Below are 26,236 nucleotides of genomic sequence, written 5' to 3' on the forward strand. Positions count from 1 at the left end.
GAGTTGCCTGACTCCCACCTGCAAGAAGAATAACAACTGTTATTATCTCCCCTCCCACCCTGAAGCGATGTGGCGGCCCTGCGAGGGGGCTAGAAGTCTCCTCCAGGAATGGCCTCGAGGCAGGATTTGGTGGAGGGTCTGAAGCTGTAGCGACAGCTGGCTGGAAGTCTCCTCCATCGGTCTTCATGCAACCCTTTTTCGTCTTCTTCTGGTGGAGACAGTGGCTGCAAAGAAAACCTGCACCCTCTTGGCCCTTTCTGGAACAAGTTGCCCACCCCTCCTCTAGGCGGTAGCAAGTGCTCTTCTGGGTTAGACACCCACTCAGGGAGTCTGTCCTGTTCAAATAAGCCTAAAATATAGTTCAGGGAATGAGTCTAATACCCAGAGGCATGTGACAACTCGCTCCTCCTAGGCCTGTTTCATGAAGTTCTTATTCTTCTTCTTATTGGAACAACAGTGAACGCACGTATACAATAGCCTGAATTTCTCATAAAAATCCTAAAAAGTGGGAAAGTTGGGGGAGTTGCTTCTGGGGTCCATTCTGGCCAGTCGCTTCTGTTATGGTTAAGTACCACTCAGACTAAGACTGGACCCCGATATGCAAGCAGCAAACACAGGAGTTAGGTGCAAGGAACAGGTTTTATTTTTCCTGATGACAGTGGAGGACCAATAGTTCAAATTGATCTCCAAATGCAAAATTCAAAAACAGTCAAAAATGAACAAATAATTAAAGTGAGAAAATCCAACATCCTTTCAGTCAACTAAGTGAACAAATAAATAATGTGAATGGAGCTGAATCCTCCAAAAGACAACATGAACAGATAAACAATGTGAACAGACCCAAATCCTTCAAACAACAAAGTGAACAAATAAACAATGTGAACAGAGCCAAATTCTTCAAAAGACAAAGTGATCAAATAAACCATGAACACCAAATTCAGGTGACAAGGGACAGCACACAAGCGGGTGGCAACAGATAAACCACAGCAGTGGTTTAAATAACTTAGCTGAATATCTCAAGGACCACAGGTGTACTGATGAGCCAACTGGATACATATATATATATATATATATATATATATATATATATATATATAATACAGTGAGGAAAATAGGTATTTGAACACCCTGTGATTTTGCAAGTTTTCCCACGTAGAAATCATGGAGGGGTCTGAAATTTTCATCTTAGGTGCATGTCCACTGTGAGAGACATAATCTTAAAAAAAAAAAAATTTGGAAATCACAATGTATGATTTTTTAATAATTTATTTGTATGTTACTGCTGCAAATAAGTATTTGAACACCTGTGAAAATCAATGTTAATATTTGGGACAGTAGCCTTTGTTTGCAATTACAGAGGTCAAACATTTCCTGTAGTTCCTGACCAAGTTTTCACACATTGCAGCAGGGATTTTGGTCTACTCCTCCATACAGATCTTCTATAGATCTTTCAGGTTTGGAGTTTCAACTCCCTCCAAAGATTTTCTATTGAGTTCAGGTCTGGAGACTGGCCAGGCCACTCCAGGACCTTGAAATGCTTCTTATGGAGCCCCTCCTTAGTTGCCCTGGCTGTGTGTTTGGGGTCATTGTCATGCTGGAAGACCCAGCCATGACCCATCTTCAATGCTCTTACTGAGGGAAGGAGGTTGTTTGCCAAAATCTCGCAATACATGACCCCATCCATCCTCCCTTCAATACGGTGCAGTCGTCCTGTCCCCTTTGCAGAAGAGCACCCCCACAGTATGATGTTTCCACCCCCATGATTCATGGTTGGGATGGTTTTCTTGGGGTTGTTCTCAGCCTCTAAACATGGTAAGTGGAGTTCATGTTGTGAAAGTGTAGGAACACGGACCCACAACAGGGGGCGCAAATGAACGGACAATGGAGAAGGTGACTAACAATGTTTTACTGTTGTGAAACGTGCACAACTAATACAACAATTGACAATGTGGGGGTAAGCCGAATTCCACTGGTGTCGTGTGGGCAGGCTCGAAGGTAGGAGACGTCCGTCCAAGTCGAACCGGAACCACCCGGGTTTCCTCTGCCACCGAACCCTGGAAGTACTGGAACCGCCAAGTCCTGAATTCCCAGGTGGCCACTGCCTCCACTCGTCGGATCCGGTACTGCTGGCAAGAAAACAGTAGACACACAGGTGTGGGTGCGGCTGCACCCAGTAACACAGAGGAGGGGAGAAGTCGCCTCCACCTCACGTCACAATGCTGCAGGAAGGTGAGTACTTATCTGAAGCTACGGCTTCTTGTAAACAGCTGTCCTGCAATGCTCAACAAGAAAGACAATATAATAATGTACGAAGTACAGCAGAGAATGTTACCTTTATCTTAAGGCGATATCTCGGCACTGAGGTGGAGACGCCGTCCTACCGATATACCTCCGTGCTGAGTGGAACAACTGTATCCAGTGATGGGTGACAGCTGTCACCCAGGCTGCTCCCATAAGGTGGCAGCGCCCTCTGGTGCCTGGAGCCCGCACTCCAGGCAGGGCGCCCTCTGGTGGTGGTGGGCCAGCAGTACCTCCTCTTCAGCGGCCCACACAACAGTTCATTCCAAAAAAGCTCTATTCTGGTCTCATCTGACCACATGACCTTCTCCCATGCCTCCTCTGGATCATCCTGATGGTCACTGGTGAACTTCAAACGGGCATGGACATGTGCTGCCTTGAGCAGGGGGACCTTGCTGCCCTGCAGGATTTTAAACCATGACAGCATCATGTGTTACTAATGTAATCTTTGTGACTGTGGTCCCAGCTATCTTCAGGTCATTGACCAGGTCCTCCTGTGTAGTTCTGAGCTTTCTCAGAATCATCCTTACCCCTTGCAAGGAATCCCAGTCCGAGGGAAATTGACAGTCATCTTGTGTTTCTTCCACTTTCTAATAAATAATCATAACAGTTGTTGTCGTCTACCAAGCTGCTTGCCTGTTGTCCTGTAGTCCATCCCAGCTTTGTGTAGGTCTACAGTTTTGTCCCTGGTGTCCTTAGACAGCTCTTTGGTCTTGGCTATGGTTGACAGGTTGGAGTGTGATTGATTGATTTTGAACAGGTGTCTTTTATACAGGTACCAAGTTCAAACAGGTGCAATTAATACAGGTAAAGAGTGCAGAATAAGAGGGCTTCTTAAAGAAAAATTAACAGGTCTGTGAGAGCCAGAATTCTTGCTGGTTGGTAGGTGTTCAAATACTTATTTGCAGCAGTAACAGACAAATAAATTATTAAAAAATCATACATTGTGATTTCTGTTTTTTTATAGATTGTTTCTCACAGTGGACATGCACCTAAGATGAAATTTTCAGACCCCTCCATGATTTCTAAGTGGGAGAACCTGCAAAATCGCAGGGTGTTTAAATACTTATTTTCCTCACTGTATATGTGTGTGTGTGTGTGTGTGTTAAAATAGGTGTGTTATGAGGTTACAAAAACATTGTTTTCAGTTTTAGAAGTGTTTATTTGTACAACCCCCAATTCCAATGAAGTTGGGAAGTTGTGTAAAATGTAAATAAAAACAGAATACAATGATTTGTAAATCCTCTTCAACCTATACTCAGTTGATGACACCACAAAGACAAGATATTTAATGTGCAAACTGATAGACTTGTTGTTTTTGCGCAAATATTTGGCCATTTTGAAATGGATGCCTGCAACACATTTCAAAAAAGTTGGTATGGGGCAACAAAAGGCTGGGAAAGTTGAATGCTCAAAGAACACGTAATTGCCAACAGGCGAGTGTCATGATTGGGTATAAAAGGAGCATCCTCAAAAGGCTCAGCTGTTCACAAAGATTTGGCAAGGATCACCACTTTGTGAACAACTGCATAAAAAAATAGTCCAACAGTATAAGAACAGTGTTTCTCAACATTCAATTACAAGGAATTTAGGGATTCCATCATCTACAGTCCATAATATAATCAGAAGATTAAGAGAATCTGGAGAACTTTCAAATCAACATTGAATGCCAGTGACCGTCGATCCCTCAGGCACCACTGCATTAAAAACCGACATCATTGTGTAAAGGATCTTACTGTGTGGGCTCAGGAACACTTCAGAAAACCATTGTCAGTTAACACAGTCCGTCACTACATCTACAAGTGCAAGTTAAAATTCTACCATGCAAAGCGAAAGCCATACATCAACAACATCCAGAAATGCTGCCAGACAGATGCAAAGTGGAAAGGTGTGCTGTGGTCTGATGAGTCCACATTTCAAATTGCTTTTGGAAATCATGGACATCATGTCCTCTCAACAAAAGAGGAAAAAGACCATCCAGATTGTTTCCAGCGTAAAGTTCAAAAGCCAGCATCTCTGATGGTATGGGGTGTGTTTGTGCCCATGGCTTGGGCACCTTACACATCTGTGATGGCACCATCAATGCTGAAAGGTACATCCAGGTTTTGGAGCAACACTTTCTGTCATCCAAGCAACATCTTTTTCCGGGACGTCCCTACTTATTTCAGCAAGACAATGCCAAGCCACATTCTGCATGTAGTAAAAGAGTACGGGTAATAGACTGGCTTGCCTGCTGTCCAGAGCTGTTGCCCACTGAAAATGTGTGGCACATTATGAAGTGCAAAATACAACGGAGACCCCGGACTGTTGAACAAATGAAGTCATACATCAAGCAAGAATGGGAAAGAATTCCACCTACAAAGCTTCAACAATTAGTGTCCTCAGTTCCCAAACGCTTATTGAGTGGTGTTAGAAGGAAAGGTGATATGACACAGTGGTAAACATACCACTGTCCCATCTTTTTTGAAACGTGTTGCAGGCATCTATTTAAAATTGACCAAATATTTGCACAAAAACAATGAAGTTTCTCAGTTCGATTTGATTTGCAAATCCTTGTATTCTGTTTTTATTTACATTTTACACAACGTCCCAACTTAATTGGAATTGGGGTTGTAGCTAGCTTTTACATAATATATGAACATGTGCTTTTGAAAGAGCAAAAGTTAACTTTGCATTACAGCATGTTAGCGTGCACACTAACATCTGCTAAATGTCTTTTAAATCACTTAGGGGGAGTTATTAGGTTCAAGAAACAGCATTTTTAGTTTTAGAAGTCTTTATTTCTCACTAACTTTTACATAATATATGACAAGGTTATATTAACACACCAAAGACAAAGTGAACAAATCAACAATGTGACCAGAACCAAATCTTCAAAGACAAAGTGAAAAAATAAACCATGAACACCAAACTCAACTATCAAAACATGATAGTGAGATGATAACTTAATAACAGGAGTATCAATGTGACAAGGAACAGCACACAAGCGACACAAATTAAATGGAGTTTGCAGCTCCCAACCAGATTGTGACATTACAGTGCAGCTCTACCCTGATTGGCTGTCACCCCTGCCACTCAAAAACTAAACTGAACAGATTGAAGCAGAATGTGACTTTTTAACCTCTTAAAATAGGTCAAGGTTAGCCATCCTTGAACTTGTCCAAGGTCTGTGTCTCAAGAATGTTCCCTGTTAACTTGAACACTGTGGCAATAACACGATTGGACGTATGCTGAGCACAGACAGACGGACAGATGCAAAGCCTTTGCAATACCCAATGGCCATATTTGATGGCCTCAGGTAATAAAAATAAAAATTATTGAAATATTTTAGTTTACATTTAATGAGTCTACAATACATAAACTTGCATGTCTCTGAAATAAATGACAAGAATTGAACATTTTCATCAAATTTTTTTGAGATGCAATTGTTGCATGACATGAGCTTGTTTCATTTATTATTAATGATCAAACCCGAGGTCTCCACTGCTTGTTTTTGAAATGCAGTAATTTACAATAATAAGGCTGCATATTTTCCTGAGCAACAGTAACCACAGTGGGGATTGAAATCATCGTCTTTGCAGTGTTAAGACCAGATTTTACTCATCGAACTGTACAAATGTGGCGCAAGACAGCCCTGAGCCACTGTAGCTGGTTGAGTTATTAATGGAATTACCAATCAGAGAGAGAGAGAAAACCACAATGAGGCTTATTTTCTGGTCATTGGAATACAGTTAGCAGTGCTTCACTGCACTAGCTTACACAATTAGCGACACTATGGATTCAGGGGGAAAACTGGGTTCAAATGAGAGGCTAAAAATGAAAGAAGAGATAAAGCAATAACACAAGGATAATTGTGTCTAACTGAGCAAAACAAAGCCCTACGTCTACCAGCCAGTCAATCCCCATCTTAACACAGCCATTCTTCTGTCTCTTTTGATTGGCTCTCACTTTAATTACCACTTTACCAGGTCTCACCAGTCTTTTTGGTTTTATTTTGTGTTGATTGGCATTTGACTTCAAAATAAACTGTGACAGTGTTCTATTTCCATCTTACTTCCCCTTTTGGTCAAGCAGCATCCCAATTCAGGGTTTACCTGTCCCATTCTAAAGGCACCAGGTAAAAAAAAAAATCTGGATTTTTTTTTTTTCTTCTTTTTTCTTTTACCCACAGTAGGTAAGTACTTCTGTGGGCCCTTGCACCTTTCCATCATCTATTGCTTGCCAAAACTTTAATGTGTTTGATTTAGTATTGCCAGGTTAGAGGACAAGGAAGCCACGTTGTGAACAATTTTCTGTTGTAAAACAGGTTCTGGGCAATTCAGTAAAAATCTTCACATTCCTTGACACGTGTGTCTCACACTGTGCACCACCCTGTGCACCACCCTGTGCACCACCCTGTGCCATTTGGAGGGTGGACAATCTGAGGTAGGCATGCTGATTTCCCAGCAGTGTGTTCTACGACTCTGTATTCTTGTCAGGTACTACACTGGATTTGATCTCAATGTCACTTTGCAGTAATGTTACTTTGGAGGCATTGAAATTCACATCGGTATTTCCACCAAATGGAAATGACAGCTGGAAACAGGCTCATTCAGTGTTGGTAATAGTATGCCATGAAAGGCCAAGGCAGTGCAGGTTTATCATTGCAGCCGATGCCATCAGCAAGTGGTTTTACTGATAAGCTCCTCCCCTCTACCGAAAGTCCTGATCATCTGTGAAATCACCTGCTGAGATGACTTTTAACAATGAAAGCCTGCTAATTCTTGGCTCTTCATGCCCACCCTGTGGTTAGATGGATATAAAGTTGGTAAAACACTTTTTTTTAGTTTCTGGCATAATTTGAACTTTCTCCTCATAATGTATACTGTCACACAGTGCAAAAATTTGCAATGATGGTCACGTTCTGTGTACATGTGAGAAAAGCTCTGCAGGTCACAGCAATACAACCTACAGCAACTGACAGCGGTGGTAGCTTGTTTTTAAATGTGTTCTCTAAATGGATCATGTTTCACCTGTGTCCTCCAACTGAGCACAGATTAACCTTCTACGGAGACTCCTGACCAAAGCGATACACACATTCTTCATCGCAACATCTGCCACTTATTTCTACTACCAGTTTACAAAGTAAAAAGGCACCTCAATGTTTAAAATAAATCTTATAGTGTAAATTTTCAGGTTACAAAGCTTGTGCAAGTTATTTCAACTCTGGTTTGTGCACTTTGTCACAGTTAGATGGCAGTTTTCTCAAGATAAACCACTGATTTTGATTTTAATTTAATAATTTGACCACATATTGTCTGAATGCAAGAATAATGTTTGGTCCTTGAGGGGCTATACCATTTTATTTGCGATGGATTTACGGTTTTCTTATTTTAAAATTCATTTGAACAACAGGTTTCACAGGTTAAAAGCTTTGCCCAATACTGACAAATTCTTTCCTCTTTTCTGTTTGTCACTTTGATTAGGTGCCATCTTTGATGAGTCGGCACGGAAAGATGATGAGGTGTTCGCTTGCTGTGGCAGATCTCAACTTGAATAACGAGATCTTGGAGACAGAGAAGATCACGATCTCAGTGGAATTCGTTGATGGGAACAACCCCTTCCAGGCTGTGCAGGAAGGTAGGACAATAATGCTCCACGTCTGGAATATCAGTTTTTTTAATTATTAAAATCAACTGTCAGATTTACAGTGCACCCACAAAGTATTCACAGTGATGCATTGTTTCCACATTTTTTTAATGTTGAAGTCTTATTCCAAAATGGATGAAATTCATTTATTTGCTTAAAATTCTACACCTGGGGTGGCCAAGTTCGGTCCTTGAGAGCCACCTTCCTGACACTCTTAGTTGTCTCCCTGCTCCAACACACCTGAATCCATGAAAGACTCGTTAGCAGACTTTTAATGAGCCTTTCATTGGATTCAGGTGTGTTGGAGCAGGGAGACAACTAAGAGTGTCAGGAAGGTGGCTCTCGAGGACCGAACTTGGCCACCCCTGTTCTACACACAATACCCCATAATGACAATGTGAAAAAGCTTTATTTGAGATTTTTGCAAATATATTAAAACTTTAAGAAAAGAAATTTCCTGTACATAAGTATTCACAGCCTTTACCATGAAGCTCAAAATTGAGCTCAGGTGCATCTTGTTTCCACTGATTATCCTTGAGATGTTTCTACAGCTTAAGTGGAGTCCAGCTGGGGTAAATTCAGTTGATTGGACATGATTTGGAAAGGGACACACCTGTCTACATATAAGGTCCCACAGTTGACAGTGCATGTCAGAGCACAAACCAAGTATGAAGTCAAAGGAATTGTCTGAAGACCCCAGAGACAGGATTATCTTGAGGCACAAATTTTGGGAAGGGTACAGAAACATTTCTGCTGCTTTAAAGGTCCCAATGAACACAGTGGTCGCCATCATCCGTAAATGGAACAAGTTCGGTTTTACCAGGATTCTTCCTAGAGCTGGCCGCTTGTCTAAACTGTGGGAACATGGGAGAAGTACCTGAGACAGGGAGGTGACCAAGAACAGGATGGCCACTCTGACAGACGTTCAGAATTCAAGGACAATGACTGTAAACACACAGCCAAGATATCAAAGGAGTGGCTTCAGGACAACTCTGTGAATGTCCTTGAATGGCCCAGCCAGAGGCCAGACCTGAATCCTTTTGAACATCTCTGGAGAGATCTGAAAATGGCATGAAAATTAAAAATTTAGTAACATCTTTTCTGTTAAACATTATTTTAGCCAGAAAACAGATTTAGAGCACCATGCATTTTCTGAATTTTACTACAAAATGTGTACTAAAACCGTGTCTGCAAATTAAACCTTTTTTATGTCAGTAGCAGCTAAAATTTATAACATTTTGATTTTGAAAAATGCTGCAACATCAACATGAAAAAACACAAGGCCCATGAGTTATAATCATTTTGTCCTAGATTTGCAAAATTTACTCTTATTACAAGCATGTACCGTTTAAGGTTGCGCAATACTGCTGTCCTTCCACCATTCTGTCATCCTTCTGTGCTGGTAGTCATGATAGAAAGGTTTGAGTTTATTGACTTTTCCGCAACTTTTGACCAACAAAGAGATGTCTCATAGAACAGCCAGTCATCAGTTTAGTTTTGCGCGCATGCTGGAAGCATCACTGGAGATGGTACATGCAGTCCACAGCTGGTTTATGGACTCTGGAGGTGTTCTGTGGTGGGAACTGTGAGAATATCAGAATGCCATGATCTTTGCTAGAAGTTTCTCTTGCTGCATGTCTGCACTTAGGGCCGTGTATGTATTCTCTGTAGGACGTCAAACACATTTTCTGCAGATTTCTTTTTTCTCTGCTCTACACGTGCCTTATAACTGATTTTTCTTATGGTAAATGTGGTAAGGACAGTGTGTTAGGGTATTTTCACTGATTTTATAGTTTCTTCTTGGAGTTAATTCCTTTCTCATTCTCTTGAGGGATCTCCAAACTGTGAAAAATCAATTTGTTTGGGAACAAATAGCTGAACAAACTGAAGAGCTTCATATACTTTGAGATTTTGTTGACCAGTGAGGGCAGAATCTAACATTCCATCAACAGGGGGATTAGTGGGGTGTCAGCAGTGATGGTAGTATTACACTGGACTGCCAAAGCCAAGAGGGAGCTGAAGGCAAAGATCTCAATTTAGCAGTGGATTTATGCTGTCACCTTGACCTATGGTTGCAAGTAGTACTGAAAGAATGACATCATAGAAACAAGCAGCTGATGAGTTTCCTTTACAAGGTCAGATGCTCTGGCTTCCACAGGAAAAATTGCTCTTTCATGTGAGTGTTGCTTAAGTTGGTTTTAACATGTGATCACATTGCCTCTTTTGAGGTCTCCTACCCACATTCAACTGTGAAAAGATCTTCGAACAAATGTAGAACATTCTAAAGAAATGACATATACCATTTTGCCTAACACTGGGAACTCCTTGGAAATACATTTGTGTCTTACTACCACAACTGGGCGAATACCAGGTTTTGGGCAGCATGGTGGCTTGGTGGTTAGCACTGTTGCCTCACCTCACAGCAAGAAGGTTATGGGATTGTGGCCAGTCTGTATGGTGTTTGCATGTTCTCCCCATGTTTGCGTGGGTTCCCTTATGGTGCTCTAGCCTCCTCCCACATCCAAAGACATGCAGGTTAGGTGAATTAGAAACTTTAAATTGTCCATAGGTGCGCACGTGTGTGTGTGTGTGTGTGTGTGCACGTGCACGGGCGAGTGTGAACATGTTTGTCTGTCTATATGTGGCTTTACGACCCTTAATTGGAGTAAGCGGGTGGAGAAAATGGATGGATGGGTGGAATATTATGTTTTTTCCTTTGTCACTCACTTTGCTCTGAATTTAAAGTTTAAAATGCAAACTAGGAGATAATGTGCCCAGTGACACTGAAAAATGCATACACAAAGGTGTGCTGTACCATAAATACTGTGTACCACCATATTTTTCACCAGTGGTTATCATATTATCAATACAATGCATCGGGAAAATATTCACAGTGCTTCAGTTTTTCAATATTTTGTTACGTTACAGCCTTATTCCAAAATGGAGGAAATTCATGTTTTCCCCTCAAAATTCTACTTACAATACCCCATAATTACAACATAAAAAACAGATATTTTTTAATTTTTGCAAATTTATTAAAAATAATAATAATAATAAAAAAAACTACAAAATCACATGTACATAAGTAATCCCACCCTTTGCTCAAGTCTTCTTCAATATGATGCTATAAGCTTGGTGCACCTATCTTTGGGCAGTTTTGTTCATTCCTCTTTGCAGCACCTCTCAAGCTCCATCAGGTTGGATGAGGAGCTTCAGTGCACAGCCATTTTCAGATCTCCTCAGACATGTTAAATCAGATTCAGGTCTGGGCTCTGGCTTGGCCACTCAAGCATATTCACAGAGTTGTCCTGAAGCCACTCCTTTGATATCTTGGCTGTGCGCTTAAGGTCATTGTTCTGCTGAAAGATGAACCGTTGCACCAGTCTGAGGTCAAGAGTCCTCTGGAGCAGGTTTTCATCCAGGATGTCTCTGTACATTGCTGCATTAATCTTTCCCCTCAATCCTGACTATTCTTTCAGTTCATGCTGCTCCAAAACATCCCCACAGTATGATGCTGCCACCACCATGCTTCACTGGAGGGATGGTGCCTGGTTTCCTCCAAACATGACACCTGGCATTCATGCCAAAAAGTTCAATCTTTGTCTCACCATACCAGAGAATTTTGTTTCTCGTGGTCTGAGAGTCCTTCAGGTGCCTTTTGGCAAACTCCAGGTGGACTGCCATATGCCTTTTACAAAGGCGTGGCTTCTGTCTGGCCACTCTACCATACAGGCCTGATTGGTGGATTGCTGCAGAGATGGTTGTCCTTCTGGAAGGTTCTCCTCTCTCCATAGAGGAATGCTGGAGATCTGATAGAGTGACCATTGGGTTCTTGTTCAACTCCTTGACTAAGGCCCCTTTCTCCTGATCGCTCAGTTTAGATGGGTGGCCAGCTCTGGGAAGAGTCCTGGTGGATCCAAACGTCTAACATTTATGGGTGATGGAGACCACTGTTTTTATTGGGACCTTCAAAGCAGCAGAAATGTTTCTGTACCCTTCCTCAGATTTTGTCTCAGAGGTCTACGGACAATTCCTTTGACGTCATGCTTAGTTTGTGCTCTGACATGCACTGTCATCTGTGGGACCTTATATGTAGACAGGTGTGTGCCTTTCTAAATCATGTGTAATTAACTGAATTTACCCGAGGTGGACTCCAATTAAGCTGTAGAAACATCTCAAGGGTAATCAGTGGAAACATGAAGCACCTGAGTTCATTTATGAGCTTCATGGCAGACTGTGAATACTTATGTACATGTGATATCTTAGTTTTTTTTTATTTTTAATAATTTTGCAGAGATGTAAAAAAAAAAAAACTTTTTTCATGTTGTCATTATTGGGTGTTGTGACCAGAATTGTGAGTAAAAAAAAATGAATTTCATCCATTTTTGAATAAGGCTGTAACATAAAGTGTGGAAAAAGTGAAGCGCTGTGAATACTTTGTGGATGCACCGTATTACCTGCCAAGTCCAGCCACCGCTCAGGCTGTGGAAATGGATGAATGGGTAATTTGCTTTTTCAAAAAACAAACAAACCAAAAAAAAAAAAAATGTGAATATAATATTCATTATTGCTGTCAATTATGCATGATCCTTACACAGATACCGGGTCACACTGTTTTTGGGCAATTGGGAAAATTAATTTTTAAAAAGATTATCTGCATATTTCGCATATATAATCATACCTAAATTAACATGTACCCAACAAAGCATTATATTGATTTTGTCACAGAGTGAAGAATAACCTTGGGGAAACTTTGTATTTGTGTGAAATAAGTGTCATACTGCATGCCTGTAGCTAACAGTGATGGCCAAACTGAAAGTGTATGTCTTTTCTGAACACATTGTTACGTCCGCTAAAGATATAATCAAATCATCTGCATTTATTTTATTTGTCTGTCTGTGAGAAAAATTATGTCAAAACTACTGCATGAATTTTGACAAAATTTTCACCACAGATGGATGTTAGACCAAGGAACACGCCATTAAATTTTGGAAGTTTCACTTTATATAGACTTTGAAAGATTACTGTTTGCAGGATTACGTCAAAACTACTTCACAGATTTTCGCGAAATCTTCAACATAGATAAATATTAGGCCATGGAAAACTCCATTAAATTTTGGAGGTGATCTAGTTCCGGATCCAGATTCTGGGTCAAGTGTCACTTTATATAGGTTTTGAAGGATTACTCAAAACTCTTTTACAGATTCTCACCAAATTTTAACCACGGCCACATATTAGGCCATGGAAGACTCCACTGAATTTTGGAGGCGATCCGGATTCTGAATCAAGATTTCCCTTTATAGAGGCTTTGAAGGATTATGTCAAAACTATTTCACGGATTCTCACCAAAGTTGCACCACAGATTGATATTAGGGTATGAAAGATTGCACTGAGTTTTGGAGGTGATCTGGCACTGGATCTGGATCAGGATTCTGGAATAAAGAATTCATTTTATATAGGCTTTGAAGGATTACATCAAAACTACTTCACAGATTATCACCAAATTTGCACCACAGATAAATATTAGGGCATGGAAGACTCCACTGAATTTTGGAGGGGATCCAGATGCAGATTGTAGATCAAGATTTCCCTTTATATAGGCCTTGAAAGATTACTTCAAAACTACTTCACGGATTCTTACCAAATTTGCACCACAGATAGATATTTGGGCATGGACGACTCCACCGCATTTTGGAAGTGATCCAGATTGGTGGACGTCAGTAACATCTGATTGCTCTTTAGTATGTTTGAATGTGTGTTCCTCTAAGAGCCTTGTTAGGGCTCTTCCTTTGATACAAGAGCTGTGCAGTATCTGTCATCAATCTGTAATTCTTTGAAGTCCCACCGTGAGTAGCTGTATTATTTGGGGGGTGTGTGTGTGTGTGTGTGTGTGTGCGTGCGTGCGTGCGCACACGCATATATACCGAGACTGTGACTGTCTCCTTTTATTCTTTCTTCATATATTTCAAGAACAGTGGGCAGTCTGCATCTGAAGTGTGCTATTTTGAATGTCAGCACTGTGTGAAAGAGACTATGTCTATGGTGTAGCACAGGCAGAATTTCAACATTTAACAGGCTGAAGCAACAGGATCTGTCTGTTTTTTTTTTTTTTTTTTTTGTGATCTTATGATTGTTGTGATTCCTGCATTTGAAGTGAAAGTGCATATCACTGCAAAATGAAATGTCAAATGAGCTGAGTATTCTCAATAAAGAATCATGAAAAAAATTGATGTGTTCTATATATTAAAAGCCTAGTGGCCTCTGTGTACGTGTATGCATGCGTGCAACTTTGCATAATTTATTGCCACACTTGAAAAATTTCAGCTATCTATATTATAAACACTACCCAAATAAAAAAAAAGGCACTAGTTGCATTTTATTTCTGGTGCCATTAACCCTGAGAAATGAAGTCCTAAACATGGGTAAGTTAGCCTGATTTCAACTGTCGCTGATAAACGCTCAGAAATGTGAACCTGTGAGGAATGTGGATTTCGATGACATCATGTTGGGCATCACCCACCGAGACCCTTTATTGAAACAAATAGGCTGTTTTTTGTGGACTTTGATGATGAACAAGTGTGCTTTGGGAGAATGAATCAACAGCGCTCGTAATGTTTATTTGGTGGGCATTTTTTCCAAAGATAATATTTTCAGTCCTTCAGGTGCCTTTTGGCAAAGTCCAGGTGGGCTGCCATGTGCTTTTCACAAAGGAGTGGCTTCCATCTGGCCACTCTTTCATGCAGGCCTGATTGGTGGATTGCTTCAGAGATGGTTGTCCTTCTGAAAGGTTCTCCTCTCTCCACAGAGGAATTCTGGAGCTCTGACAGAGTGACCATTGGTTTCTTGGTCACCTCCTTGACTAAGGCCCTTCTCCCCCAATCGCTCAGTTTAGACAGGTGACCAGCTCAAGGAAGAGTCCTGTTGGACCTGAGCTTATTTCATTTATGAATTATGGAGGCCACTGTGCTCATCGGTACGATGGCATTTTAGGGCCACATTGAGTTTTTTTTTTTTTTTTTTTTTTTTACTTTGAGAATTAAGTCATAATATTACGAGAATTAAGTCATATAATATTACAAGAATAAGTTGTATTTATACAAGAAGCAACGACTGCCAGTGTTGTGCCGAAGTAGTTATCCCCGCCAGGAATGATATACCCTGGTGCAGGCACCGGGGATTTAACCTCACAACACCAGTTCCAGCCATCTCCTCCTCCATAAAAGAGGCGATTTCAGGAGCTACTAATTATCAGAACTACAGACTGAGTCCACAGATCTCATTTCATCTTTAGTCTCGTAAAATTACAAGTTCATAATATGTATGTAAATTATGACTTTATTCTCGTAACATTCAGAGTTTTTTCCTCATAAAATTATGACTTTATTTAGTCTTATTTAGTCATTTATATTTACGACTTGTTTTTTTCTTGTAATTTACAAGTTTTTTCTCTGAATATTATGTTTATTCTCGAAGTCTAAAAAAAAAAACTCAATGTGGCCCTAAAATGTCCTAGTACATTGAAACCTTCAAAGTAGCAGAAATGTTTCTGTACCCTTCCCCAGATTTTCCCTGACAAATTTTCTGACAAATTGATGAAGATAGAAAAAGGGTGGACATTTCAGAAAGATAAAGATCCCAAACACACAGCCAAGGAAACTCTCAATTGGTTTCAAAAAATGAAAATAAAGCTGCTACAGTGGCCCAGCCAATCACCTGACTTGAATCCAACAAAAATGTATGGGAAGAAGTAAAGATCAGAGTTCATAGAAGAGGTTCACGGATCCTTAGGGATTTGAAGACTGTTTGTGCGGAGGAATGGACCAAAATCACACCTGAGAAATGCATGTGACTAGTTTCTCCATACAGGAGGCATCTTGAAGCTGTAATTACCAACAAAGGCTTTTGTACAAAGTATTAAATAAATTTCAGTCAGTGTGTTCAATACTTTTTTCCTGCCATTCTGTTTTATTACACATAACTTAATTTCTGTACTTATTTGCTTTGGTATCTTTGCATGTGTGGATTACTTGGGTTGACTTCTGGTGAAAATATCATGTCAAAAGCATTTCAGGGCCTTTTAGTGTTGCTATTAATTTCAGCTTGCTATTAAGAATTTCCATCATTTGGTTATTTTTGAGCTCTTACTCTTTGACTAATGGTAAGATTTCTTTTTGGACACAAACACACACACGTGTATTTTGAATCTTTCCAGATAGATTGAGAGATTATTTGTAATTTGCAGGGATGTGCTGTGATCAGCAGTGTGATTAATAACAGCATGAAACACATTCTTTCTAACAGGCTAATTTCCATACATGAGAGAGCACTAAGGAATATTTGCTCTGCACCTACCAGTCAATGTGTCCTTCCTATCAGCTCAGTAATAGCACCATGTCTACTAAGGTAGATGCCTGTTACACAGTCAGAGCCTGAGATTGCCATCTACACGCACTGTGGGAATGCAGTGAGCTCCATGGGTGCGGTTTTAGTTTAATGATGTGATTTTTCTGAGATGATCAAGTTAAAAAAAGAAGAAAAAAAGAACTCATGACACTGCATGTTAATACTCAAAACATTCTCTGACTCAATGAGAAAAGGGTTTCTTCTGTTGGTCGATACTCTCTAGGTCTGGATGCATTAGTAAAGCAATCGGAGTTTAACTTCAAAGATGGAATATCTCACTACTGCTGAAGTACATATAAACCACAAGACTCATCAAAAGAGTGCAGCTGTGGGCCTGTAGTGATTTGGCATGTTACTGCATGTCAAGATTTAACCTAATGAGCACAGGACAACAATTCCTTATCCTGTCTTTGTGTTCCATTATAAAATAATCCAGAATTGTGTCCTATGGTCTCTTTTTGGACTGGTTTTTTTTTTTTTTTTTTTTTTTTTTTTTTGCTATCTTGTTCATATCTTTACAAAAGTCACAAAATATAGATGTAGCTGTTTTGAAGAGATTTTTTCCCCCACTATTTACAGTACTGTAAATCTGTAAATCATTGTCATTCTGTGGCAGATCATTGAGGAAATGTATAATCTGCATGGTTTTTGTTGTGCTGTATTAGGTCTGCTGGGATTGGCTCCAACCCCCCAGACCTTTAAATTGAGTAAGCGATTGAAGTGAGTGTGATTGTATTAGGTCAATAGCCCCTTTCACACCGGTCCAATGGAGAGTTGCGTAATGCGGTGTATCAACTACGCTGAGCCTATGTCGTACTACGTTGAGTTTATGCAGCCATACATGGCAAAACACTGAGGGACGCAAAGTAGAGGTGGGCGATACTGGGAATTTTGGTATTGATCCGATACCGATATCGATACCGATACTTTTTCATATTTAAGCTTCATAGATCCAAAGGATCCAAAAGACCTAGGATAGAATTTTGCCAAACATTGTACATGACAACATAATACTTTATCACAATCAACATTTTTTTTTTAAATATCACTCAACACAACTTAAAACAAAATCTCCTGAGGTAGAGGGCTGACAAACCACAATACAAGGGTGCGCTGCTCTGTGTTGTATGACACAGCGCAGCACTGCTCTTACAGACAGGGAGTAGACTTTGATGAATCTGTGTGCGCAGCAGTCAGTGCGTGTGGGAGAGAAAAAAAGCTTGAGTATCGATCTTTTTACACAAAGATCGTTCAATATCAATACCAGCATTGGTATCAATATTAGGATCGATCTGCCCACCTCTAACGCAAAGGGGTTGGTGAAATGGACACAAAAAATAAGCATGTTTAATTTTTCGCGGGCATTCAGCACTGTGTCCATTGCTCTATGCAAGTCTATGCAACACTGCTACTGTATGCAAGTCTACACAACACTGCATTACTGTACACCATGCCTCTGCAATTGTACACTACCCTACGCCAGTCCACTGAAAAATTATTTAGGTTTTTTTATCAGTACATACCTGCATTGATAGATTTTATTTGATAGATTTTATCCCACTGGACTCTGCTGAACTTAGCTGGTAGTGAAGCTTCAAAACCGCAGAAGAGGAGGCAGGCAACATATGCAGCCATTCCTGCATAATAGATATGTAGCACAATGCAACTCTACGCAGGCCCAGTTTGAAAAAGGGCTTATGCTGTAACAGAAATTTTAACATTTTGGTGTCAATTGCAGCATTTTACAATTATTTGGTCTTTTTGCTTTTCTTTTTTTGACATGCAATACTACAAGTGATCATTACCAGTTTGTAAAATAACACATTATATATACAGCAACAAATTATATGCAGTAACATAGTATGCATCAACACATTGTATCTGCAGCAGCACGCTATGCTGCTGGGGTGGGCAGCGAGGGCTGAGACACTGCAGGTTTTCCTTGCAACCAGTCACCTCAGCAGGTGGGTTGCTGATGAGCTTCTCCTTTGAGTATAAACACCTGATCGTCAGTGATATCACCTGCTGAGGTGATTGGTAGTAAGGAAAACCTGCAGTGTTTTGGCCCTTCATGGCACATGATTGCCCACCCCAGCAACATGTTTACACATTGCATAGGCCAGTGATTCTCAACCGGGGTGCCGTGATCGATCGTCAGGGGTGCCGTGGGTATTTTTCATATTCGCGATTATTTTTCATATTCGCGATTACCGTGAATTATTTATTTTATCCACAAAGCATAAAACGACTCAGAATCTGACGTCATTGTGCTGCAGCCTCGCTCTCGTCTTAAGGCGGGACAATAACAAGGAGGCTGACGGCCGATTAAAACAGTGCCGTCTCCTTCAAAAGCCGTCTAAAATGCGGAGCTGTCGGTGTGTGTGTCTGTGCCTGTGTGTGCACGCGCGCGGAGTTAACAGGCTGCAGACTGCGAGGGAGGGGAGGGGAGGGGGTGGGTGAGGGAGGGGAGGGGAGGGGAGGGGGTGGGTGAGGGAGGGGAGGGGAGGGGAGGGGGTGGGTGAGGGAGATTCCTGAATGCAGGCGCGACACGTTCAGTGCGCAGCGAGCGCGGAGCAGAGAGAGGATTTTAAATGGAGTGAACATGTTAACAAAACGAAAACGTGAAGCTTTTACTTCTCTCTGAACTTTCTCTAAAGGTGTGATTCTGCCGTTACCGTCCTGTTCACACCATGTGCGCGTCGTATGCTGAATTTATGAGATCATGAGATGAAATAAACGGTCAAATATCTTTAAAAACATATTTAAAAAATGAGAATATATGAATGAACTGAGATACACACACAAAAAAACAATGTTCAGACGCACAGATCACAAAAAGCAGGTGAGAACTCTGAACTTTAACAGCTGTTATTTTCCAAAGGTATTTATTTGTTCAGTCTTGAGCTTAATGCAGTGTTTAAGCACAAAACGTGACTGATGAGGAGAAACAATTTCAGAAATGCAACAGAAACAACCACAAATCAGAAAAAGTTGGGACTGTATGTAAAATGAAGATAAAAATAAAAATGTTGCACCATTCCCAGTTTCTCCACTTACAGAAGCCAAACGTTCTTCCAGAGTTGTGTAATTATACTACAATAGTAGAATATAAAGAAGGGGAAAAAAAGAAAAAAAAATAGACAATATATTCGTCAATCGCAATTATTTGTCTGACAATTAATAGTCTCCAGAAATTTCTAATCGTGACAGCCCTACTTGAGATCAGAGCACAAAATGCTTGAGGATTTTCGAAATGCAATGTTTTCTGTATCGATTTTCTATTGCGATAATTGGGTTTTGTGCAAAACCAGAGGTAAGAGCATTATAATATTATTTTAGTTGGTGGTGTGCCGCAGGATTTTGTAAATATAAAAAGGGTGCCGCGACTCAAAAAAGGTTGACAACACTGGCATAGGCAATATAGCATAAATTTAAAATAATCTGTAGTTACTGAACTTTGGCCACACACAACGGCAAAAGATGTAGCAAGCTTAAATGCTGAATAATTGTTAAGATCAACATTGAAGGGGCCACCAGCAGACACCGAAATCATTAAAAATTTTAAGATTTAATAATTATTTGGAACAAATGGGCGGACCAAAGATTTAATACATTTGAATATTAAGAGTTATTAATCTTTAATATTGAAAGGTCCTCCTTATGGGGACCAGTGTAAGTTGCGGCTCATTTGTGAAGCAATATTTAATTGGAATGATATTTAATTACCTCAAATTATTAAGGGCACCACCTAGTTTGTTTAAAGACCAGAAACTTTAATTTAAACATTAAAAAGTCTCAACTCATTAATCAGTCTGAAATCTAAAAGTCGGAATTTCTACGATACGATTGACCAACGCTGTTTCCACCTGAACACAATAAAACCACTGCAGAGATATTTAAATATATTTATTTACAAATATATAAGCAATTAATACGTTACTGGCATTCTGAGGATATGAACAATGATGAAATAGTTGGACAAATGGACACATTTTGTTACTCATGAGATGATGAAAGCAGCGAAAGACAAAGTTTAAGGAATTAAGTGAATAAATCTGATTTGAATTTAGGTAAGAATTTTGAGGCCAGTTAAGAAAATTATCAAATGAAACTGTATGAAGCCACTTTGTTCCACTTAAAGCCTTGCTAAATATTTTCATGGGTCACTTACCTGGTCCTTTGAAGATGATAACGATCCGATCGCTTCAGTCGCTGATGGGCCGAGTTCGGCCTGAGCTTGCCTGGGTCTGGGAATGAACCACTGGTTTTCCCTGGTGATACCAAACATTGTTTCGGCTTGGTTTGCTGGCAAGACAGACCAGTGGTTCTGCAGATCTGTCAGCTGGTTGAACCTGAACCAGGTTCCATGGGTGCTTGTTAAAAATGGTATTTTTGGTGTCCTCAAAAACATGTGGGACTAGATTAAAATAAAAGTCTTTGTAAATTTAGAAAAAGTTAAAGGCTTGAAAGTGGCATTGTAAAGTTACAGGAATTGAAAAAAAAAAAAACGCTTTTCTGTAAATTCTGAAAAAGTCTGTTAGGAAATTGTCTATAAAAGTGAAAAACTTGACAAGCCTTAAGAAGGCTGGTGCGTTGCCATCAAAAATTACAAAGTACTGAAATAACAGAACATGAAGAGCAAAGAAACCACGTGGTAGCTCTTAGTTAGGCCTGTTCAGCCACAAATAAACATAAGCACTTGCAAAAGAGAGAGAGCCAAGAGGGAGTAAAAACAGTGAAAACAAGAGTGAGTGGCTTATGTTCTGGAACTTTTAAAGTGGTCTCTATGTCACTAAACCCCACCCATTTGGTGCGTGATTTCATTCAGAGGTTCAGAGGAGTTCACATATTTAAAGACTTTAAATATATTGACATACACTTTGTTCTTACTCCAGATATGGTCAGAGTTTCCTTAAAAAAACAACCCATTGATTGAAAGAAAAAATATTTCACCATGGCAAAGTATAAATATTTCAAGAATCACATTTAACATACACCAAGTTATAAAAGGAAAACATGTCAGGTTAAACTGGGAAACATGCAATGTGTTTTGAGTACTTATAAGCACAGGAAAAACGTTATAACTTTCATACTTGGATAAAATAATGGTCTTTGGAACACAAAGTAGTTGTGTCCTTCAAAATGTTGACTCCAGGGGAAGCTGTGGTTTTGTCAAGATTCTGAGTTTATTGCCTTGTTATCTTTGAGGAGACATTCTGGCTCGTCTGGAGTTACCTGTATGTGCTGTGACAGTTAGAAGACGCCTGTATGAAGCTAATTTATTTGCAAGAATCCCCCGCAAAGTCCCTCTGTTAAATAAAGACATGTGCAGAAGAGGTTACAATTTGCCAAAGAACACATCAACTGGCCTAAAGAGAAATGGAGGAATATTTTGTGGACTGGTGAGAGTAAAATTGTTCTTTTTGGGTCCAAGGGACGCAGACAGTTTGTGAGATGACCCCCAAAGTCTGAATTCAAGCCACAGTTCACAGTGAAGACAGTGAAGCATGGTGGTGCAAGCATCATGATATGGGCATGTTTCTCCTACTATGGTGTTGGGCCTATATATCACATACCAGGTATCATGGATCAGTTTGGATATGTCAGAATACTTGAAGAGGTCATGTTGCCTTATGCTGAAGAGGACATGCCCTTGAAATGGGTGTTTCAATAAGACAATGACCACAAGCACACTAGTAAACGAGCAAAATCTTGGTTCCAAACCAACAAAATGAATGCCTCGCAGATGTGAAGTAATCATGAAAAACTGTGGTTATACAATTAAATACTAGTTTAGTGATTCACAAGATTGCTAAAAAAGCAGTTTGAACATAATAGTTTTGAGTTTGTAGCGTCAACAGCAGATGCTACTATTATTGTGAACACCCCCTTTTCTACTTTTTTTTTTTACTAATAGCCCAATTTCATTGCCTTAAGAGTGTGCATATCATGAATGCTTGGTCTTGGATTTGTGAGAATCTACTGAATCTACAGGTACCTTGTTTCCCATGAAACAATAAGAAATGTACTCAAAACTGTCAGGGATTTGGCCGGGTCAGGGCACTGAGCCCTTGTTTTTCCCCTTGTTGTGGTTCTCCGTCTGCTTCTGCGTTGATTTATCAGTAATGATTTTCATCATTAGTTATTCTGTTATGTTTTTCCTATCACTTTGTTACTTTCCATACTTTAGCCATTGTCAAGTTCTGTTCTAGTTTTGTTCAGCCAGTTTGTGTTTTCATTGTTTTTCATTTAGCTTTCATCTGTATATGTTTTCTGTTATACTTTTATATCGGGTGTTGATTTCTGTTGATTAGTCTGTTCCTGTTTAATTCTGCTTTTGTATTGATTTTCTGATCAGTTCTAGTTGCTTTTGTATTTATGCTCATGTTTGATTTTGGTTCCTGTTGTTGTATTACATTCTGACCCTGATTTCCATTTTACTCTGTTCTGCTTTTGCTGTTTGTTTCCACTCTGCACCTCCCATCATGTCTTCATTCCTAGTCTCACGCCCAGTTACTTCTGTTCACTCCACGCCCTGCACCTGACATTATGTTTTTTCCCTCACTTTGATGCAGTCTGTTTTGTTTCTGTTCACTCACACTCTTGCACCTGCTCCCGTGTCTTTGTCTATTACATCACGCCACTTTACTCACTCTCTTCCTCACACTTTTGCCCTGTCTTACTCTTTAGCCAGAAGCCACACCCCCTTCTAGATTGTTCCTCACGTGCACCTTGTTTACACCATCTGTCCCTCACTTCTCCCTAATTAGTCCACAAGTATTTAAACTCCACAGTCCTTCACTTCTTTGCCAGATTGTAGTCTTTATACTCTTTCCAGCGCCCATCACAGTCCTGTTTTTGTCTTGCCGTGTCTTGAACCTTGCTCTGTTTACCTCGACCATGCCTTTTGCTTCATCCCGGATGTCTGAGTTTGCTCGTGCCTCTGAACCCTGCTCGTTTGTGACTGCGTCTCAGCCTGATCCTGCTTGTACCTCTGCCACGCTGACTGATTACATGTGTACCGAAACCAAGCCTGGAATAAAGACCATGATTTCTCCCACACAAAAGCCTTGTCTGGGAGTTTGCATTGCGGGTCCAGCCGCTCCTGGTGACGGGCTCCCTCCCGCCCTGACAAAAACCTGGATTAATCTTTTTAGTCACATAGCACTACTATTATTCTGAACTCTACTGTATATAGTAATGTTATACAACAGGTTCTTTGTGCATCAACACAGTATATACTAGGCAACAATATGGTGTGTATACAGCAACATGTTATATAAGTCTCAAAATGCTACAACAGCAGCAGCATATTGTATATGCAGCAACACATCATAAATACAGCAAAACAACCAATACGCATTTTGCAATGCTTCATTCATTCATTCCTTTCCTATGCTCACTTTTCCAGTTAAGGTTCCCGGGGGAACTAGATCCTAACCTAGTGGTTACTGGGCGAGTCCAGTCCATCGCATTGCAGTGCTTCAAGTTGTTAATTTTTCATTTTCTTTTAATTCATTGCATTGCACAATGAATGCTTGGTAACAGAATTTGTCATGGTTCTGGCAACATGTGTCACTTTTGAGTGAGATGTAAAGACTCATTTTAAATACATACATACATACATTTTAAATACGAAGAAACTGATCTATTTATAACTGATCTAAGTGTAATGTGTTAAGTATTTGGAAAGTAGACATGGAATTTACACAAGTATGATAAAGATTGAAAAAGAAAAATGTATAATTTTAGGAAATTTGTAACAGCTCTATGCATTTACTCTGTGGTAGATTTTCTCTTCATCCAGTGAGGTTTCTGTAAAATAAAAGTAGTTCAGCTTCCGACCGCTCCAGTTTTCTTCTTTTTTGCACTAGCAAGATTTGTTTCTGTGCTTGAAAGCACCAAACTGATCCTTGCAAACTGTGTGACCCTCTGTAAATTCATCAGAATCTGTAGTCCTGTCTCATAATACTGTGCAGACGTCTTTATAAATACTGCAAATTTCTTGGCTGTTTGTCAAACCTATGTGTTACGCTTCCCTGTTAACACAGGCGGTGCAGCTCAGTTCGCTTGCTGACTCACCCACATGGATAATTCAAATTCCACTGTTTGAAAGAAAGGAAAATAAACTACAACTACTGCATATTTACAACTTACAGTGCATCAGGAAAGTATTCAGCAGCGCTTCACTTTTTACACATTTTGTTATGTTAGTTTTATTCCAAAATGATGATTTCATTTTTTTCTAACAACACCCCATATTGACAACATGAAAAAGTTTGTGGGTTTTTTTTTGGTTTTTTTTTTTTTACTTTTTACAAATGTATTAATAATAATAATTTTAAAAATGGAAAATTTAATTTAAAAAAGGACATCACATGTACATATGTATTCACACCCCTTTCACAATACTTCTGGAATATGATGCCACAAGCTTGGTGCATGTATTTTTGCTCATTCCTTTTTGCAGCACCTCTCACGCTCCATCAGGTTGGATGGGGAGGATTGGTGCACAGCCATTTTCAGATCTCTCCAGAGATGTTGAATAAATTCAGTTCTGGGTTCTGGCTGGGCCACTCAAGGACATTCACAGAGTTGCCCTGAAGCCACTCCTTTGATATCTTGGCTGTGTGTTTATGGTCATTGTCCTGCTGAAAGATGAACCCAGTCTGAGGACAAGAGCACTCTGTAGCAGGTTTTCATCCAGGATGTCTCTGTACATTGTTGCATTCATCTTTCCCCTCAATCTTGACCTGTCTTTCAGTTCCTGCCACTAAATAACATCCTCACAGTTTGATGCTGCAGTTTGACCTTTCTTCACTGTAGGGATGGTGCCTGGTTTCCTCCAAACATGACGCCTGGCATTCATGCCAAAAAGTTCAATCTTTGTCTCATTAGACCAGAGAATATCACAATATCCATATCACTAAGGGCACTCACCATATTACAATGCACTGTCCAGCTCAGTTTTAATTTAAAAAAGAATTATCCTCTTACTTCATTCAAATGATTACCTTCCTGTCTACCCACAGGGTCATTTGTGTGTCTGTGCAGAATTTCTCAAAGGTGTCTTTAATTACACACCCCCTCTACCTTCATTAATTTCTAACCCTTGTAGTGCTCTTAATTGTTTGTGTGCATCTGTCACTTGTATTCACATCTCACCCTCTACACCACATCACCCGTGCTCCATACATGCATGCTGACATTGCTTGGTGAAAGAGGGGAGTTCTTTGTGTGTCTGCAGACACGGCAGTATGCACAGCTTCATGTCCTCATTGATTAAATCAATGACACTCAGCTAATTGGATAATAGCCTACAGAAATGAGGAAGTAAGGAAAAGGGAGATCAGAGAACTCAACCGTTATCTTTTGGTATTTTTCATCTCCACTTATTCTTCAGACACACTCACAATTATGTATATAATTATTCATTTCACTGGCTTGCTGTCATTGTAAAATCAGATTTCATGCTTCTGTTGCTGACATATAAGGCTCTAAACGGTCATGCACCTGCCTATTTTCGTGAACGTATTAAGCCTTATGTGCCTTCTCATGCCTTGCAGTCACAGGATGTGGGCTTCAGGGTTAAGAAGAAGTCAGGAGACTTCAGAGCTTTTGCCTACCAAACTTCTACTTTGTGGAGCAGTTTGCCTGTTGTAATTAGAATCTCCAGTTCCATTGAATCTTAGTGGCTTAACCTTAAAACCTATTTATTGTTACCCGAGGCCAACATATGGCCATCAGGTATTGTGAAGACATGCTGTCTGTCCGTCTGTCCGTCTGTCTGTGCCCAGCTTAAGGCCAGTTTTATTACTGTGACAGTCTTCAAATTCACAGGGAACATTCTTGGGACACAGACCTTGAGCAAGTTTGAAGATGGCTAACCTGGACATATTTTAAGAGG

General features: G+C 40.1%; 1 protein-coding gene across 4 annotated transcripts in view; it reads left to right on the forward strand.

The window, feature by feature from the left end:
* Positions 1-26,236, forward strand: part of grid2 (glutamate receptor, ionotropic, delta 2) — a 2,248,146-nt gene that overhangs the window by 483,384 nt on the left and 1,738,526 nt on the right. For all 4 annotated transcript variants that reach the window (XR_004560786.1, XR_004560787.1, XM_034170483.1 and 1 more), the window contains exon 2: positions 7,764-7,917. Coding sequence is in view for 2 of the 4 variants with exons in the window: in XM_034170483.1 (XP_034026374.1) it covers positions 7,776-7,917 (142 nt within the window). In the remaining 2 variants the exon portion in view is untranslated. The remainder of the gene's footprint in view (positions 1-7,763; positions 7,918-26,236) is intronic.

Source organism: Thalassophryne amazonica, chromosome 5 (assembly GCF_902500255.1).
Source record: "Thalassophryne amazonica chromosome 5, fThaAma1.1, whole genome shotgun sequence".
NCBI lineage: Eukaryota > Metazoa > Chordata > Actinopteri > Batrachoidiformes > Batrachoididae > Thalassophryne > Thalassophryne amazonica.